The sequence below is a fragment of the Diabrotica undecimpunctata genome, chromosome 5 (genome assembly GCF_040954645.1).
Source record: "Diabrotica undecimpunctata isolate CICGRU chromosome 5, icDiaUnde3, whole genome shotgun sequence".
Taxonomy (NCBI): Eukaryota; Metazoa; Arthropoda; class Insecta; order Coleoptera; family Chrysomelidae; genus Diabrotica; species Diabrotica undecimpunctata.
The window spans coordinates 76,828,380-76,847,141 of record NC_092807.1 but is presented as its reverse complement, the minus strand read 5'-3'; the positions used below and the strand labels follow the sequence as shown (position 1 = coordinate 76,847,141).

The 18,762-nt window shown below is 32.3% G+C and overlaps 1 protein-coding gene across 3 annotated transcripts in view; it reads left to right on the top strand.

The window, feature by feature from the left end:
* LOC140441400 (protein arginine methyltransferase NDUFAF7 homolog, mitochondrial) overlaps positions 1–18,762 on the top strand; it is a 378,831-nt gene that overhangs the window by 76,150 nt on the left and 283,919 nt on the right. For all 3 annotated transcript variants that reach the window (XM_072532114.1, XM_072532116.1, XM_072532115.1), the window contains exons 2-3: positions 2,787–2,957; positions 12,474–12,678. In XM_072532114.1, the coding sequence (XP_072388215.1) occupies positions 2,787–2,957; positions 12,474–12,678 (376 nt within the window). The remainder of the gene's footprint in view (positions 1–2,786; positions 2,958–12,473; positions 12,679–18,762) is intronic.

Here is an 18,762-nt window from a genome sequence, read left to right as displayed (position 1 = left end):
CATTTAGATTGACAAATACTACCCCTAATAACTGATATCTTTTTTCGTACCCGTTGTTGATTTTTGCAACAACGGGTACGTTATTACATACTTTATAAGTATTACGAATAAAAATAAATAAGCAAGAAGAATGTAAGTGTACTATATTTAAACCAAGTGACAGAAAAAAGAATATTATTCATACATGTACTTCTAAATTAAAAATTATATGCCTGACAACGCAAGATACAAAAAACAATGATTTAACATTGAAAATAATGATAGATTGCACAAGCGACAAAGTATTTAAAACGATAAGGCCGAACATATTATATGTAATTGTAATAGATATGTTGGCTAAAATTAAGTTACCATAAGATACCGAAATATTATATCTGGGTATATTGAATTCCCTACATTAAAAAATCGAAATATTTAAATTAGACAGTAAAAAATTATAATTTTAAGATTGATTTATAAATTATTATAATTTAAATTTTACTGCTTGATGAAACAAATATTGTAAGTCATACACTGTAGCAATCGAAACATCGGAACGTACATTTATAATATAATAAATGTTTCAGTGATAATGCATTAAAACAAAATACTAGTACATAAAAATGGACACTTGCCTTTTCAAAGTTTATAATAGACACTAATTTCAGTTTATCTATAATTAAAGCAAGTAATATAAATTACCACCATAAAATATTTAACTACATTAACCAAGTACGTATTTGTGAAATTTCTCGATGACTAAATTGATTGATATTTAAATAAATTTGAAGTTCCAAAACGTACCTGCTGTAAAATTTAAAAATCTACGACTAATCAAATTATTGGCAACGTCGGAGGAGTTTAGTTGTGTACGCAAAGAAATGTATACGGATCCCAAAAGTGTTTTAACCTATTACGGAGTCCACTTAATCCGACGTGTTGGTCGGAGTCCACATAAAGCGCTACCCAGATAATAATATACACGGTGTATATTCGCCTGGAGTTAGTATAATACCGTTTTAGTACGGAGCCCTCATTAACCGCTAGATCGATTCGATATATATATATATATATATATATATATATATATATATATATATATATATATATATATATTGAAATGATATTATTTAAAAAATTAATTTATAAGTTACACATTAGATAATATTAGATATTTGGTTATTTTAATAAGTTATATACTAGAGAATTTAATAAAAATTATTTATGTGAGGGCATTTTTAAGAAATTAGCATATAATAATTGTAAAAAGTTGTATTTTAATGTTGTAAATATATTTAAGTGAGCCATGTGCATAGGCAACCAACTATACAGTAAGTGACTGACAGAAATTAAGAATTTTTAGGAATATAAAGTGGGGTTATAATAATAATGTTAGTTTAAAATGTTTAATTTATATATATTTAATGATTTAAATGTTTATTCTGATCTGAAAAGCCTAAATGTCAACAAAATTATCAATAGAACATTAACGAATTCTCCAGAATGCAGAATTTGACCGTTGTTTATGTTGGAACATTCTGGAATAATGATTATGTCGGTGAATCGAACAGATATTTTTTTCGAGAACATCCATATAGAAGAAATAGAACTAAATCGAACATGATTTCTTACCAGATGGTTCTGGAAGATTGAAAAGATATAAATACCCGTGATTTGGATTCAAGATGGCCAGTTTTATTATGAAAGTTAGTAGAAGATAGACTCATTTAGTTAGTGAAGTCAATTGTTCAGAATTTTCAAGACAGTCAATCAGTTACAAATAGTCCAATTGTTTAATATAGTGAGTTAAATGAAGATTAAAAATTATGCACATTTATAATTATACACAAATAATTATTGAAGATTAAAAAAGTATATTAGAAGAATATTGGAAGAAATTAAAATTATATTATGATTGGAGATTAGTATAAATCAACTTATAATAATTGGATATTGGAATATTGAAAAGAAGAATAAATATAAATGCTGTTTTGCTGGTTTGCTTGGTGGTTTATAAATGCTGGTGAAGAAAAATATATCTTAAATTGGTAGAAGCTGATAATTGGAAAAAGTAATTTCACAAAAACAAGGATAACCGAAGTACGAAGACATTTAGTGGTGATTAGAATCTATATAGTGGAAAACAGTTCATTTAGGCATTCAGTGAAAGAAAGGTACAAAATTTTGTTAATATAATTTAGTTAGTGTCATAACAGTTTCAATTTTGAAGATAGTTTGTTTAAATTTTACATTGTCTATAGAATTTCATTAGTTTTATAAGAATATCAATTTAAAGATAGTTTATTTTAAATTTACATTGGCTAGGTTAGATATATATATGTGTGTTTCATAATAGTTATAATAAAGATAATTTAAAAAAGTACTTACAAACTAATTCTTTGAGAACCGCGATAAAAACCCTATATATTATATTATTAAAAATACCCATTGCTCATCATTCAAACAAACAATACATCATAACAATATATATATATATATATATATATATATATATATATATATATATATATATTATTTTAAAACATAAATGATGTATCCTCGATATATACGACGATATATACCTCGACTTACTAATAGTGGTATTTTCTTTCTATTGATATCCTCTTTTTTGCAACCAAATCCTACTGCATTCTTTGGAGGAATGGAAATCGAATTGGAAGTCAAAATAAACTTGTTATAGTAAAATTGTGGCTTATTCTTAATACAAATAGTAAATTGCATAAAGTATTTGTTGTTCCTCATAAATTATTTGACACAAATTAAAAGAACTTCATACTCTATTTTAGGAAGAGGAACTTTGGCCAGTGATATTCTGAGAGTGTTCAATCATTTTAAAGTATTGGAGCAAACAAGTTTACAACTTGTCGAGATTAGTACAGCATTAAGTGAAATTCAAGCTAAAAAATTGTGTAATCAAACTAATGTGATTGATGAGAATCAGCCCATTTACAGAACTGGTAGTATATCTAATTTATACCTTAGCTATGTAAAATATTTAATGGGAACAAACCTTTTTTTCTAAATAATAAATACATGTTTTTCCTTATGATTTACAGTGTGAATAGTATCAAGAGAATTTTACTGTCAGGATAGGATAAAATTTTCTTTTTAAAGATCAATCATATGCTATCATCATTTTCCTGACAGGTATTCTCAAGTTTGAGTTAATTTTTGATGTAGTTTAAAATATGTCTGATATAATTACAGTAATATAAGTAGTTTTTCTATTACTAAGTAGCAAAACACAATAATTTGTTTATCAAACAAATATTGTTATCTTTTCATATAAAACTGGTTTATTCACATTATGTATAGTACATAAGATAGAAGTGACACAAGATAATATACTAAGTGACAGAAATCCGAACACCCATTATAAATTATTATATTTTGAAATTATTTTGTACTATTATACAGGGTAGCAAAATAAACAAAGGATAAAAATTTCAATATATGTACTTGAAACAACTTTCAGGGGTAAATCAATTAAGAATGTGTTGGTGCACCTCGGTGGCAACACACTTGTGGATGCGCCTGGGTTCGCTTCTGATTAGGTGGTCAATAAGCTTTGGGGTATCTCGTTCCATGTCCTAATTAACTTCTTCCGAAGGGCTCCCAAAGTTTGAGGAGGATGCTCTAAATTAAAAAGTCTGCAACCCATCACATCACAACGCATGTTCCACACGTGTTCAATTGGAGATAAATCTGAGGATCTCGGAAGCCAGGGCAAAAGATTGACTCTAGCCTGTTCAAAGAAGTCCAATATCTAGCAATGTGTGGCCTTGCGTTATTGTGCTGAAAAATTGGATAATGGAGCATCTGAAGGTTTGGTATGAGATGAGATTCCAGAATTTCTTGTACATATTGCTGAGCTGTCATATTCCCTCTGACGAGGATTAGAAGTGATCTTGAACCATAAGTGATGACATCCCACACTATACCTTCAAATTATTCCCATCCCAATTGGTCTTCACGTTCTGCAAACCATTGAGTTAAAATAGACCTGGTAGTGAAAAAGCGATCTCTTAGATATATCAACCTTAGGAGACGATGTTGATACTCAGTTGTTCTTCGGCGCCGCCCTATACTATTCGATGGTGTTCGGCTTTCTTGAGTCATGCCTGATAACATCTTAACCCAGTACCCAAACTTCTGTGAACCCTGTTCGCAATTTCCCGAAAAGAAAGTCCGGCTTCTCTTAGGCCAACTCTCCAGCCACTATCAAACTCACTAAGTTGATGGACTCTAGGTATTGTAAATGACTTTAAAAGAAACTAAGATCTTCACAATGCTAAATTTTGATTGATACTAAACTTAAAAGTTAAAATTTTAGTGGTTTGCGAATTTTGAAAAAAGAATGAATAAAAACGAAAATATAAACTTATATGACTGAAATTCTAACCTTTTTTTGTTTTTGCCAAGATAAGCAATGCCAAAAAATGTGGAAATATCTGGAACAATATTAGAAGTACTTAAAACATTAATCAGAAACATAGGAAGTACATAGTCAAGACATAGTACAAGACAAGTCATAGTACAAGACAGTCAGAGGAAAAGTACAAGTGGGGGACCAAAGATCCAATGAATTCAAAATAAACAAAGGAATAAAACAGGGAGATAGTTTAAACGCATTGTTGTTCGTCATAATAATGGACAGGACTATAAAGAACCTCATAGCTAAAGAAGAAAATCTAAATAGAATAATTGGATACAGGAACTTTTAACCAGTAAAATTGCAGAGTTTACTCTAGGTAGGTGATGTTGTACTGGTAGCGAATAATAAAAATAAAATGTAAAGGCTGGTGAATTCTTGGACTGAATAAATACTAAAAATGAAAATGAAGTGAATATAAATAAAACAAAAACGATGATAGTTAATCAAACGGAAGACCAAAACAATAAGTAGATTAAATATATTAAATTAGAAAAATATCAACGTGCAACTATCCGGGCATCATTGTGATGGATGATGGCAAAATAGACGTGGAACTAACAAATAGAGGAAATAAATTTACACGATTGTACTACACAATTAATGCAACAATACTAGGAGACAAATAAGTACAACTGTAAGTCAAGAGAAGAATTCACAATGCCAATAATAACATATGTAAGCGAAAACTGAACAATTCAGAAAAAAAGATTAACGGAATCGAAATAAAACATTGAGAAAAATGTGCGGGGAAACAAAATGGGACAGGATAAGAAATGAATATTAATATAATGCACCCTAAAGAATTACAAGGCAAATTGGGAGGTAGAAGGAAAAGGAGAAGAAGACCCATAAGGAACTGGATAGATTAGATCAGATCGAAGAAATAGAAAAGAATAAAGGGAAAACTATTAAAACATTCTGAAAATTAAAGTAAAAAATGAAAATGAGGTGAATGTAAATAAAACAAAAACGATGATAGAATCAAAAGGAAGACCAAAACAATAAGTAGATTAAATATAATATAATAATATTAGAAAAAATATCAACGTACGACTATCTGGGCATCCTTGTGACGGATGATGGCAAAATAAACGTGGAATTAACAAATAGAGAAAATAAATCTACACTATTATACTACACAATTAATAAAACAATACTAGGACATAAATATGTAAAACAGAAAATCAAGAGAAGAATACACAATACAATTGTTGCATAGCGCAACCTAAAATTATGATCAAAATGACGAACACCCTTTTTTAAAAAATACTACTTTTAGTTTTAAGTCGAGTTGTACCTGAGAATGCACGATAGATGTTGCATATATTCTTTGCACAGAATTGCGAGATTATCACGTACTCTCTTCTCAATTTTATTAGAAAAAACATCAGTCATTGTCACTGTCATATTTGATTTATTAAAAATAATTCGCTCATTTTTTCACCACAAAATGTTTAACTAAAGCAAAATAAAGTTTTTTAAGTTGTAAGTGTTTTTTAAAGTGTAATCCGAGAAGTGTGATCGCTAACTTAAGGTAACATTTTAATTAATTATTATAATTAGAACTAGATCGACGGTATTGCCCCAACAGGCAGTGAGCAACACTTCAGGAGGAGAAGATATAATCCCCCGGTGTTCTACATGGTCCTTCGAGCCGGATACAGCAACTGTTCCCGTTTCTGTAAAGCTGGAAGCTGAATTTTCATTAATTATAGCACGAGGGCGATCATCTCTCGTTTCTGCAAAGGCGTTTTTTTTTCTCACAGTATTCGTAAAAAACATCACTCGTTTCCTCATTTCTTCGCAAAGAAAAGACATAGTTTTTAGTCTCTCATATACACACATTGGAGTTTTGACGGTTCCAGGATCCAAGGTTGTTCTATTAGCGTCGAGAGGCCGGTATATCGACATCGACACTTGCAAGGGATAAGGAGTTTATGTGTGGTCGCGGTTGGACTTAATGTGCGGTTTGATCATTTATTGTAACTTTTACGAATTGTTTTTTGCATCGTCGCATGTCATTTTATTTTTAGATTTTAGATTTGCAGTGATTATAACTAGATTTTTATGGTAATATTATTTAGTTAATGATACTAAGTATCTCTTGTTATATTTAAAATGTGTATTATTTTTTCTCACGTTCAAAATGACTGATGTTGCAAAAATTATAAAATTGAGAGGGCATACTAAAGCTTGTATTGCTAGAATTCAAACATTTGTCTCAAAAAACCAAAATGTAGTTTTAGATTGCGGTCAATATATTGCACGCAAAAATGTATTAAATGAAACTTATCGTGAGTATCTCAACCTACAAAAGGAACTTGAATTAGAAGATTTTGATAAATATTGTTCAGATAGGGACATAGTTGAAGTACAGTATTATAATTTAGATTCATATTTGTACGAGAAAATCACGCAATTATCTGCAAAACCAGTTCAAACTCAACCTATTGTAACAAATGTAACTCCATCTGTTAGCACAATTCAAAATGTAAAGTTGCCAGAATTAAAAATACCTTTTTTCTCGGGCGAAATCTCAGAATGGCCCAGCTTTTTTGATGTTTTCACCAAATTAATAACAAATGATAAACAGTTATCTAATGCTCAAAAACTTATTTATCTCAAATCAAGTGTTAAGGAATGAACCGTTAAAGTTAATTGACAATCTAGAAATAATTGATTCCAATTTTGAAATTGCAATACAAAATTTATGCGATAGATTTGAAAATAAATATTTAATAGTAAACAGTCATTTGAACAGTTTATTAAATGCTCCACTCATTACAAAACCCAATGCACATGCTCTAAGGGATTTCTTAACTCAAATTAAAAGCCATCTCGCTGCCTTAGAAAACCTCAACATCTCGAATCAACTCACTGATTTAATTCTCATCAATCTCTTTACTCAAAAATTAGACTATAATACTAAAAGATCATTTGAAACAGAGCGTAATATAAACAAACTCCCAAGTTTAATGGAGTTCCTTGAATTTATTGAAAGAAAATGCAAAATTCTCGAAAATCTTGTTCCTGAGTATTCTCATTCTCCGAAACAAAAACAACCTTCTCGTTTTACTTCTCTTAACACAGTTAGCAATAATTTGCAGTATAGTAGTAATAATCAATATTTTAAATGTTTCTTATGTCAAAATAACTCCCATAAAATATACACTTGCCGGGAATTCTTAAATATGTCTGAAAATGAGCGTTTTCAAACGGTCAAGGCAAAGAAAGCGTGTCTCAACTGCTTGGCTAGTGGTCATTCAGCAAGCTCATGTACCTCTGCGTCAAATTACGCTAAATGTAACAGGAGACATCACATATTGCTCCACTTCTCTAACGCTTCTACTCATAACTCAAATAGTTCTTGTTTCATTTCAAGAACAAATCAAGATTCTCGTAGTCTACCCACTAGAAACACTCACTTCCAAAACACTCGTCACTCTCAAGACTCACAAGAAAATCATAATTCTCAAAATACTCGCCAGTCTCACAATGTGCATGATACTCCAAATTCTCGTACTCACTCTAATGTATCTCGTGATCCCAATACTCAAAGCGAAACTTCAAGTTCTCCTGCAATCCCACGAATAACAAATCAATCTCAGTCTAATGATGTCTACCGAGCATCATCTCTCTCTACACTCTCAGGCAAAAAGGAGGTTCTACTCAAACAGCATGTGTTACAATTTATGATTCTCATAATAATCCCGTTAAGGTTCGCTGCCTTACAGACTCAGCTAGTCAGCTTTCGTTTATCACTGAGGAATTAGCAAGTCGCTTGAAATGTATTCCTTACACAAAAAGTCTTCAAATTTCTGGGATATCCGAAATCTGTTCGACGTCGAATAAAATGGTGGATTTAAATATTTTCTGAAATGTTAATCCCACAAAACATTTTACACTCTCTTGTGCGATTCTCCCAATCATCACTTGTAAGCACCCTCAAATTACATTGGATTTTAATGCTCTCAAAATTCCACCAAACATTCACCTAGCTGATCCAGAATTTTGTACTCCTGCCGAAGTTCAACTGCTGCTTGGAGCAGATGTTTATTTCGACTTACTTACTTACGGGTTAATAAAATTAGGCCCTAATCTTCCTACCTTAACAAATACTCATCTCGGATATCTTGTAGGTGGAAATGTACCTCAATCCTCTGGGTCAATTGACTCATATTCCATACTTAACATTCAAGAAAATACTCAACCTCGAAATGAAGTATCCTTGTTCGTTCACACTCAAAATACCGATTCACTCGTACGGTCGTTTTGGGAAATAGAAGAAATCTCGTCTTCTACTTGTACTCCAAAAATCCTAACTCCTTCGGAGCAACAGGCCGAAGACATTTTTAAATCGTCACTTAAAATATTATCATCTGGTAGATTCCAAGTAGATCTCCCTTTCAAATCTCCCAACGAATATAAAAAATTGGGCGAATCGTTTTTCCTCGCAAAGAAGCGATTCCTAAACCTCGAACAGAAACTGATCAAGTCAGATCAATTATACGCACAGTATAAACAATTTATTTATGAATATATTGCACTTGGACATTGCAGATATGTGCCTCTCTCCACTTGAAATATTCACTCTGATTTAAAATACTTTATTCCTCACCATTACGTTTTAAAGGATAGCGTAACAAATAAGTTGCGTGTTGTCTTTGATGGCAGTATGAAAACTACCTCAAATCTAAGTCTTAATGACATAATGCTTCCTGGTTATACGGTACAACGCGAATTATTCGATATTTTGATAAATTTTAGATTATTTAAATACTGTATTGTAGCAGATCTACGTCATATGTACAGACAAATTCGAGTAAATCCCGAACAGGTATTTCTGTTGAACATCTTATGGCGTGATTCACCTCAAGAGGATTTGAAATGTCTTCAACTCGAAACTGTTACTTATGGATTAAATAACTCCGGTTTTCTCAGCACTAGATGTCTTAAGGAATTAGCTCAAAAAAATTCCGACAAATTTCCATTGGCTAGTGATGCTCTTTTAAATTTCTGTTATATCGATGATGTGCTGTATGGCTGTAACGATTTCGAAACACTCTTCGAAATTCATCGTCAATTAACCGAATGTTTAAACCTCGCTTGTTTCTCGCTTCATAAATGGTGTGCAAACTCATCTGAATTTCTCGCAGGTATTTCTCATATCTCTAATGAAGCTAGTTATGTAATCAATCCTGAAAATCACACGAACAATATTCTCGGCCTATGTTGGAATTCTCACTCCGATCATTTTTCAGTTCTTGTGCCAAAGGTTACCGTTAAGGATACCTATAGAAAAAGAGAAGTTCTCTCTTTAATTGCTTCTATTTATGACCCTATCGGATTGATTAACCCTGTAGTGGTATCTGCTAAATTAATTATGAGAAAGATTTGGTTAGAAAGGTCGAATTGGGATGACCACCTCAGTCCAAATTTGCTTACAGAATGGAATCTATTTTTACAAACACTTCCTCACCTCTCCAATCACAAGATTCCTAGGTTGCTGCAAAATTCTAGCAATGTAACAAGTACTCAAATACATGGGTTTTCGGATGCAAGTCTTAGCGCGTATGGTGCTTGCGTTTATTTAAGAACATCGCATGAAAATGGCTTTATCTCTTGCAATCTAATCTCCTTAACGAGTCGTGTTAGTCCTGTAAAAGTTGTGACTCTTCCTCAATTAGAACTTCTAGGAGTATTATTACTCTCCAATCTTGTTACGAAAATTCTTTCTGTCTTGATTCCATCCCAATCTCAGATAAATTCTGTCAATTTATGGACAGATTCCGAAATCGTCCTCGCGTGGATTAGTTCACACCCTTCTCGTTGGTCTACCTTTGTAGCCAATAGAGTAACTCAAATTCAAGAACTCACCTCCAACCATACATGGAGACATGTACGATCGAAAGACAACCCTGCGGATATATTATCTCGTGGTGCTACACCCTTGCAGTTGCTTGATTGTGATCTTTGGTTTAATGGTCCTCAATTTTTGTCAGATCCACACTTTGATTTCAACCTCTTTGTATATAATGGTACTTCGAGTATTAATGTTGATGAACTGCCTGAACTCAAAAGGGTTACTCATCTGATCAGAAAACCAGATTCACAAGTGTATGATGCCCTCTGCAAATTTTCATCTTTCACTCGACTTCAGAGAGCTTTTGCATACTGCCTTCGTTTTATTCACAATGTAAGAGCTAAGTCTCATAGACGTACAGGTCCTCTCACTCCACATGAACTCTCTAGTTCTGAGTTAATGATCATCAAATTGACCCAGTCTCATTTCTTCAGTTCGAAAATCCAATTTTTAATGGATAATCGTCAGCTTAACGATAAGTCTATTCGTAAATTGAATCCCTTTCTAGATTCGTCTCAAATGATACGAGTAGGCGGTCGTCTTCTCCTTTCAGATGTTTCTTATGATCAGAAATTTCCTCTACTGTTGCCTTCAAAATCACATATTGTCAATTTATTACTTACCCGAGAACATCGAAGACTTCTACATTCTGGCCCTCAAAATACACTGTCCAATGTTAGATTGAAATTCTGGCCTCTTGATGGTCTTCGACAAATCAAACGTATAATAGAAAATTGTCTCACTTGTTACCGTTTTAACGCACAAGTCGCTTCCCAAATCATGGCTAATCTCCCGAGGGAAAGAGTTCAAATTGCACGTCCATTTATAAACGTTGGAGTTGATTTTGGTGGTCCATTTCCAATCAAGACCTCTAAACTCAAGAGAGCTCCGCTTACTAAGGCCTATATGGCAGTGTTTGTATGTTTAGCTACTCGCGCCGTGCATGTGGAATTAATTTCCAGTCTTTCTACTGAAGCGTTCTTATTGACTCTGAAAAGATTTATCGCCCGAAGGGGTAATCCGAGTATCATTTTCAGCGATAATGGCACCAACTTTCTAGGTGCGAAAAATCAATTGAAAGAACTTTATGAGTTGCTTCTCAAAGGTGATACCTCTGAATCTATTCGCTCTTTCGCTACTTCATGTCAAATTCAATGGAAGTTTATCCCTCCACGCTCACCACACCACGGTGGTATTTTTGAAGCTGCCATAAAGAGCTTCAAATATCATCTCGTAAGAATGATGGGTAACTCCAATTTTACTTTCGAAGAACTATCCACTGTACTTTCGCAGATTGAAGCAGTGCTCAATTCACGCCCTATCTGTGCGCTCTCAGATGACCCGTCCGATTTTTCCTTTCTTACTCCCGGACACTTCCTTATTGGATCTAACGTAATGTCTTATCCTGAATTAGATCTCTCTAATATTCAAGAAAATAAATTGTCTTTGTGGAATAAATGCACAAGAATTCAGCAGCATATGTGGAAGGTTTGGACCCGCGATTATCATAATAGGCTTCAAAATAGACCTAAATAGTTCACTCCTCTCGTCATTGTCACTGTCATATTTGATTAATTAAAAATAATTCGCTCATTTTTTCACCACAAAATGTTTAACTAAAGCAAAATAAAGTTTTTTAAGTTGTAAGTGTTTTTTAAAGTGTAATCCGAGAAGTGTGATCGCTAACTTAAGGTAACATTTTAATTAATTATTATAATTAGAACCAGATCGAAGGTATTGCCCCAACAGGCAGTGAGCAACACTTCAGGAGGAGAAGATATAATCCCCCGGTGTTCTACAACAATAACAGTGCCAATAATAACATACGTAAGCGAAAACTGGACAATTCAGAAAAAAGATCAACGCAATCGAAATGGAAAATGGAAACGACAGGATAAGATATTAATATTAATAGAATGGGAGGAATACAGGGAAAACTAGGGAAATGTTAAAGGACGATGACCAAAAATAAAAATGCATAGAAAAAATTGGTAAAAGAATTATCGGAATCTAAATTAAATGCATGAGAGGGCAAAAAGATATAAGAAGAACCAAGTTAAGCCTGTATACCAAATTTTATTAAAATAAAATAATTTATAATGGGTGGTCCGATTTCTGTGTTACCACAGTATCAGAACCTTAGTTGAATCATTATTAATAACTTTTTAAATGCAGGTATCACACATGAAGGTATTTCTGTTAATTGGTACAAGAACTTATATGATATACCAAAGTGCTTTACTCTTTTAATAGCCCATGAATTTTTTGATGCTTTACCTATTCACAAATTCGTCCGAACAAATAAAGGATACAGAGAAGTTCTTATAGATATTGATCCAGGTTTTCTTGGAAATAGCGATATTAATGAGCCTAAATTCAGGTAAAATTTTCTGCTTCTTACTAGGATTAAACTTAAAGAAAACAATAAGATTATATTTAAATTACGGTTGTGATTTTTTATTGAAATTATATTTATATGTCAAAATTTTGTCAACTGGTTCAAAATGTAAAATGTTCCATTTATGTTTCTTCAAGTGGAAAACTACTTGATTGTAGCTGAGTGCACTCGAAGCATACCTGAAGTAGTTTCCAGAATTTGATATTTTTATACTCATTCATTTTTAAATTCAATATATCAAATAATAACAATATTGAAACAATTTATTTAAATGTTCTTAATATGTTGCGCCCTTAGACATATAATACCTAGACTGCGCATTGAAATGTAAAACCGTTCCCCAGTGCGAAAGAACAAAAAGATGCAAGTAGTCCTTGCATCTCTTTCTAATGGGCGGGTTTTTTCGACCACGTTACCTTTCCACTACTAAACAATCTCCAAATACAAGAGGGGTAACAACTTAAGTATAACTTAACTTGTTTGATGTAACAGAGAGAGATAGCGACGTGGTATTGTCTTTGCTTTCGAACATGGATAACCTGGGTTCGATTCTTCTACTGTTTTTTTTTTGTATAAGTTTAATATTAATCAATACTACGTTAAACGATGAACGTTGAACGATGTTAGAAATATCAGATATGAAAACACTTAAAAATATTGATTATAAGACATTATGGAACAGAACTAGAAGTACAGATATACGACGTAGACTGTGTAAGAAATAAACATAGTAGTAAAGACTGCGAGAGACTGTTACTGGAGGCACATTGAAAAACAGACAGAGTCATGTCTACATAAAAAAAGAAGAATATTACGTTTATTAGATATTATATTAAATCTGTAAGAATCTTAAAAATTAAAAATATTAAATCTTAAAAATAACAAATGTGTGTATATATCTTTAAAAAACATGTGTAGACGAGTGCCGACAGAAGTGAATACTTAAAATTAAAAAAGGATAATCCCCAGGAGTTGGCTGTATACCATACTTATAGTTAAAAAAATTGAACATCGAAGTTAAACACTTCTGTTGTAATTGGTATATTTAATTAAAAATTGAGTTTACAAATCCAAAAGGATCAAGTTCAAAACATTTTCGGACTAATCAGTCCATCTTCAGTGAACCTAAAAGCAAGTAATCCCATTTCCCATTCACTTATCAACTCCAACTCACTCCTAACAACGTTACGTATATATACCCTTATAAATGTTCCATAACCATAGTTACTATGTTCTAGAACATTCCCACCTCTAATTCGCCTACGTGACCGGTTATTCTCTCTCGCACTCGATATCCTTGGAATTTTCTAGTCGCTTTGCGTTGAGATGGAACCGTTACACAGGCCACGCTGAATGCATGTTCGTAACAATATTAAATTGGAACTTATGAAATTCATTCAACAAGATCAACCTATAGTTATTCCGTTTAGAAAGTGGGAATTGCATGAATTACCAGCACTTATCAAAGGCGCTAGGCGTGAAGTATGGGCTGTAAAAACTAGCAATGCAGTGGAAAGATCACGTTGTGTCATTGTTTTCTTTAAAATTAATAAATGTGACAGAAGCGAAGCCAATCCGATTTACTTTGACAATATCAATATCTAAAGTATGTATCAGATTATCTTTAAATGGAGAATATTGGCCAAACGAGAGAATTCAGTTGGATTTTAGCAAAACTGACTACAATGAGGTCTATTTTAACTATACCGAATTTTACTCTAGCTACATATATTCCCAACAAAAGCGACCTCTACTCGATTTCTCAGGTTTCGCAAGTCATGCGTTGTTCGTCATCGATTGTTCGAAACAAGAAGAAAGCGTGAAAGCATCCAATGTTGGCGTAAAAATTTATATTGAAGCAAATAATGGTTCTCCCGACAATACCAAGGCCTATTGCATTATAATTCACGACTGCGTAATGGAGTACTTCTGTGGTATTATCCCTAAAATATTACAATTCATAAAAAGAATAAGTTAAAAGGAACGTGTAACACACTTCACATTTGTTTATATAAAATATGTTTAATAATTCGAATCGAGGACATTCATAAAAAATAGCCTCGATTAGAATGTATAAGTCCACAGAATTGTGAATCGCGACCGTATTGTTGTCGTAGGTTGATAAAACAAAGTTGACCCACTAATAAATGACTGCTGATAATAGCAAGGACTATTATAAAAGAGACAACGATTATTATCTCATAGATCAGAACTAAATTAACGTCAAGCAGATGGAAAGTCGATATACCACGTATTCACGTACCACGTATATTCATTGAAACGGCCGAATCATTGGAAATACAAGGACTCACTGGAGATAGAAAAGTTTTAAACGATATATCTTGGAAATACAAGGACTCACTGGAGATAGAAAAGTTTTAAACGATAATAACATTATGAAAATTTCGGATGAAGAATATACTCAAAATGTAGAAGATTTTAAGCCAGTTTCTTTACCTGTGAGAAAGAAACAACAACCTATAAAGAAGGAATAACATAGCGACACAGAGCAAGAAATAAATATGGCTCTTACAATCAACGAATTTTTAAATATCGCAAGCAAGTTGTTACCCAGCGAGTTTGATGAAAGCTGTCATTTTTAGATGCATTAGAACTTCTTGAGAAAATAGCGATAGGACACGAGGAAACAGCGATAACATTAATAAAGACAAGATTAACCAATAAGGCCAGAAACCTTATAACTACAGAGGGTACAATCCCAAGAATAGTGGCGACACTAAAACACAAACATAGTGGCGACACAAAAGAGAGAACTGAGAGGCGACAATCCGAAGACAATAATAGCTAAATTGGCGAAGAAAAGACAAGGACATAAAGATGCAGATGTCTATGCATCTGAGGTTGAGGAACTAGCCGAACAACTAAAAGTGGCGTACATAGCAAAGGGAATGCCAGGAGATTTGGCTAAGAAATACACAACAGAGGCAGTAGTGGCTACAATGAAACATAATGCAGGCACAGATAAAACCAAGCTAATATTAGAGGCAGGCAACTTTACAACCCCACAAGAGGTAATGTACACATTTTTATCGATCGACGAGACAGAAGATAGCACACAAGGAAGAGTGTTAAATTACAGGAACAAATACGATTTTGATATGAGAAAAGAAGGTAAGAATGCAAAATATGGATATTATAAAAATAAATTCGAAGGAAGAAAAGAATATAGGAACAAAAATGATGGAAATATAAGTGAATATGAAAGACATGATACGAGAATATATCGTAATAGATTTTATAGAAACAGAGAGATTGGCAATCACAACGAAGAAGAAAGAATAATCAATGGACACAGGTGAGATGCCACAGAAATAGAGGCACAGCGAGAGCATATTTCGCACCGCATGCGAATACGAATACAGTGCCAGAAGTAGATTTTTTTGACGGGAATGTAGGCAAACTACATATGGTTCGACCTTAATGGTTGAAAACTACGTCAATCAAGAGGCTGCTAAGGGGATAAGCTAGGGTGGTACTTGAATCCCAACCCTCTAAGAGTCCTGCGGCTCCAGCACGACAATACAGTAACTCTTTGTTTTCAAACTTCCACAAAATTTATTTTAAATTCTTATCACTACAGCTGTTTCGGCTGATTGCCTTTCTCAAGGCAATTTGCCTTTCTCTCACTTGAGAAAGGCAATCGGCCGAAACAGCTATAGTGATAAGAATTTAAAATAAATTTTGTGGAAGTTTGAAAACAAAGTTTTCAGTGTTTTATTGTTACATAAAATGAATTTCCATCAAGTAACGGTCGAATCCATCAATTAGAGTAACTCTTCTTCTTCTCATTGCGTCGTCTCCTTTCGAAGGTTGGCGATCCAAATGGCAATTGTAGTTTTGGAAACTGCTGCGCGAAAGATCTCTACTTTTCCTTCCAGTATAACTTGAAGTAATTCATATCTTTCGCCTCTCAACACATGACTTAAGTATTGCATTTTCCTCTCTTTGATTATTCTTAGTAATTCTTTTTGTTTACACATGCGACGAAGTACCTCAACATTAGCAACTCTTTGTAGCCAAGGAATCCTCAACATTCGTCTGAATATATACATATCAAAGGCATCTATTCTTTTTTCTATTATACAGTAACTACAGAATGGATTAAAATTGCGGAACGAATTTGGAATTATGATTTTTTTTTAATGAAGTAAATGGAAAATTATTTAAAAAGAAGTTTGTCACAATGAAAGACGATTCCCTACGATTATTGTATTTATATGCAAGAGAAGAAAAGATATTGAGTAAATTAAGTACGCACAAAGGCGAAAAATGATCAACAGATTATTTTGAAAAGTATATGTCAATATTATTACATATTTGACGAAATTAATTTCGAGATCGAACTGAAAAACAGAAGAAACAGTTACAGTAATATAGAAACAAGAAGTTGCAAAGGAATTTACAGAAGGATCAATGGATAAACCGATTAAGGGTATGTTATCTATAGGAATCATAAATGTAAATAATCGAGAAATATAAATTAGAAGTTTTATTTCGAAGATACAAAACCAGGAAAAATTTTTATATATTTTATATGGAAGAAACAAGGCAAAGAGTAAAAAAGAGTCGAACGACTATTAAGCACAGTGAAAACCATCAATATTTGAAGAAAAAAGTGCAAAATATGCAGATGTTTTTTATTTGCGAAAAGACGCATATGTACAAAGCAAAAGAGACGAGAAACCAAACAAAAAAAAAACCGTACCCATAATATTTTATCACAACAGCAAACACAGTATTCGTACTTAATATAATCATTACATAATGACATTAATTTAATAGTCTAGATGATATTTGATATAGTTGGAATGTACGTAGTAAGCATGTCCATAAAATATGAAATGAGTACAATATAACTGAACAGGTTAATTATTTTATTATTATGATCCGTATATTTAAAATTTTATATACGATGCAAGAAGAACTAACAAGTATGGAATTTGTTTTTTTGATAGAGAAGAAAAATCGATGAACAGAAATATGTTCATGTTTTCTAGAAGAGGAACCCTTAGGACATGCGAATAAACAGTATCTTACACCTCAGAATGTAAGAAAAAGCAAGTTTGCGAAAATAGCCGCGCCACGTAACAGATTATCTAGGAAGAAAGTAAAGTTTAATGGACTACTGAATGTCAAGAAGCATTTAATAAGCCCAAGATATATCTAATAATCCCCCAATATGGAATTACCCGATTTATCGAAGAAAAACAAATTTATTTTAAGGATTTATGCTTCAGGAATAGCATTAGGGGACTTGTTGAGATTTTGGCTAACAAATGTGAGTGCAGAAGATTATAAAGAAAATGATAATAATGAAAAATGAGAATAAGAAGAGATGGAAAAAAAGAATCAGCCAATTCTTAATGAAATACAAAAAGATTAAAAATAAATAATTTTTTTTAAGGAAAAGGTATAAAAATTTGTATAGTACAAGATAAACATAATAAAATCAATACATAATATAGTACAAGATAAGCAGGTCAAGAAGAGTTATAATTATATAAAGTCAATGAATATACTCGTAATATATAAATGTACTTTTGAATGCAGATAATATATAAAAATATATTTAAGTGAATATAATGTGTAAATATACTTTAAAGTTCGTACAATATATATTTAAAATGTGTATAACAAAAGAAAATGTTAGACTGTATAGTAGTTAAACAAAAGAAATATGGATAAATGAATAAATGGATAAAACGGCAAAACTTTATTGTGAAATGTCAAAGTGGTTAATCGTGTATACGAAAAGTGAAAACAGAACTATTACTTGGTACCAAGAATTAATATAAGATTTTATTGTAATTTTGATTTATTATGTAAAATATGTAAATATTATGTGCACATAATAGGGGTTAATTATGTAATATAATCTAAATGATTTAACGTAAGGTAAAAAAACGTAGGTAAAATATTAAGCCAATATAAGGCATAATGAAGGATACTAGATAGCATATTACAAGGGAACAATGAGGGTAATCTTTAATATGCTGATGTTAGGTTAGGTTAGGTTAATAAATTTAAAAAAAAATTAAAAAAAAA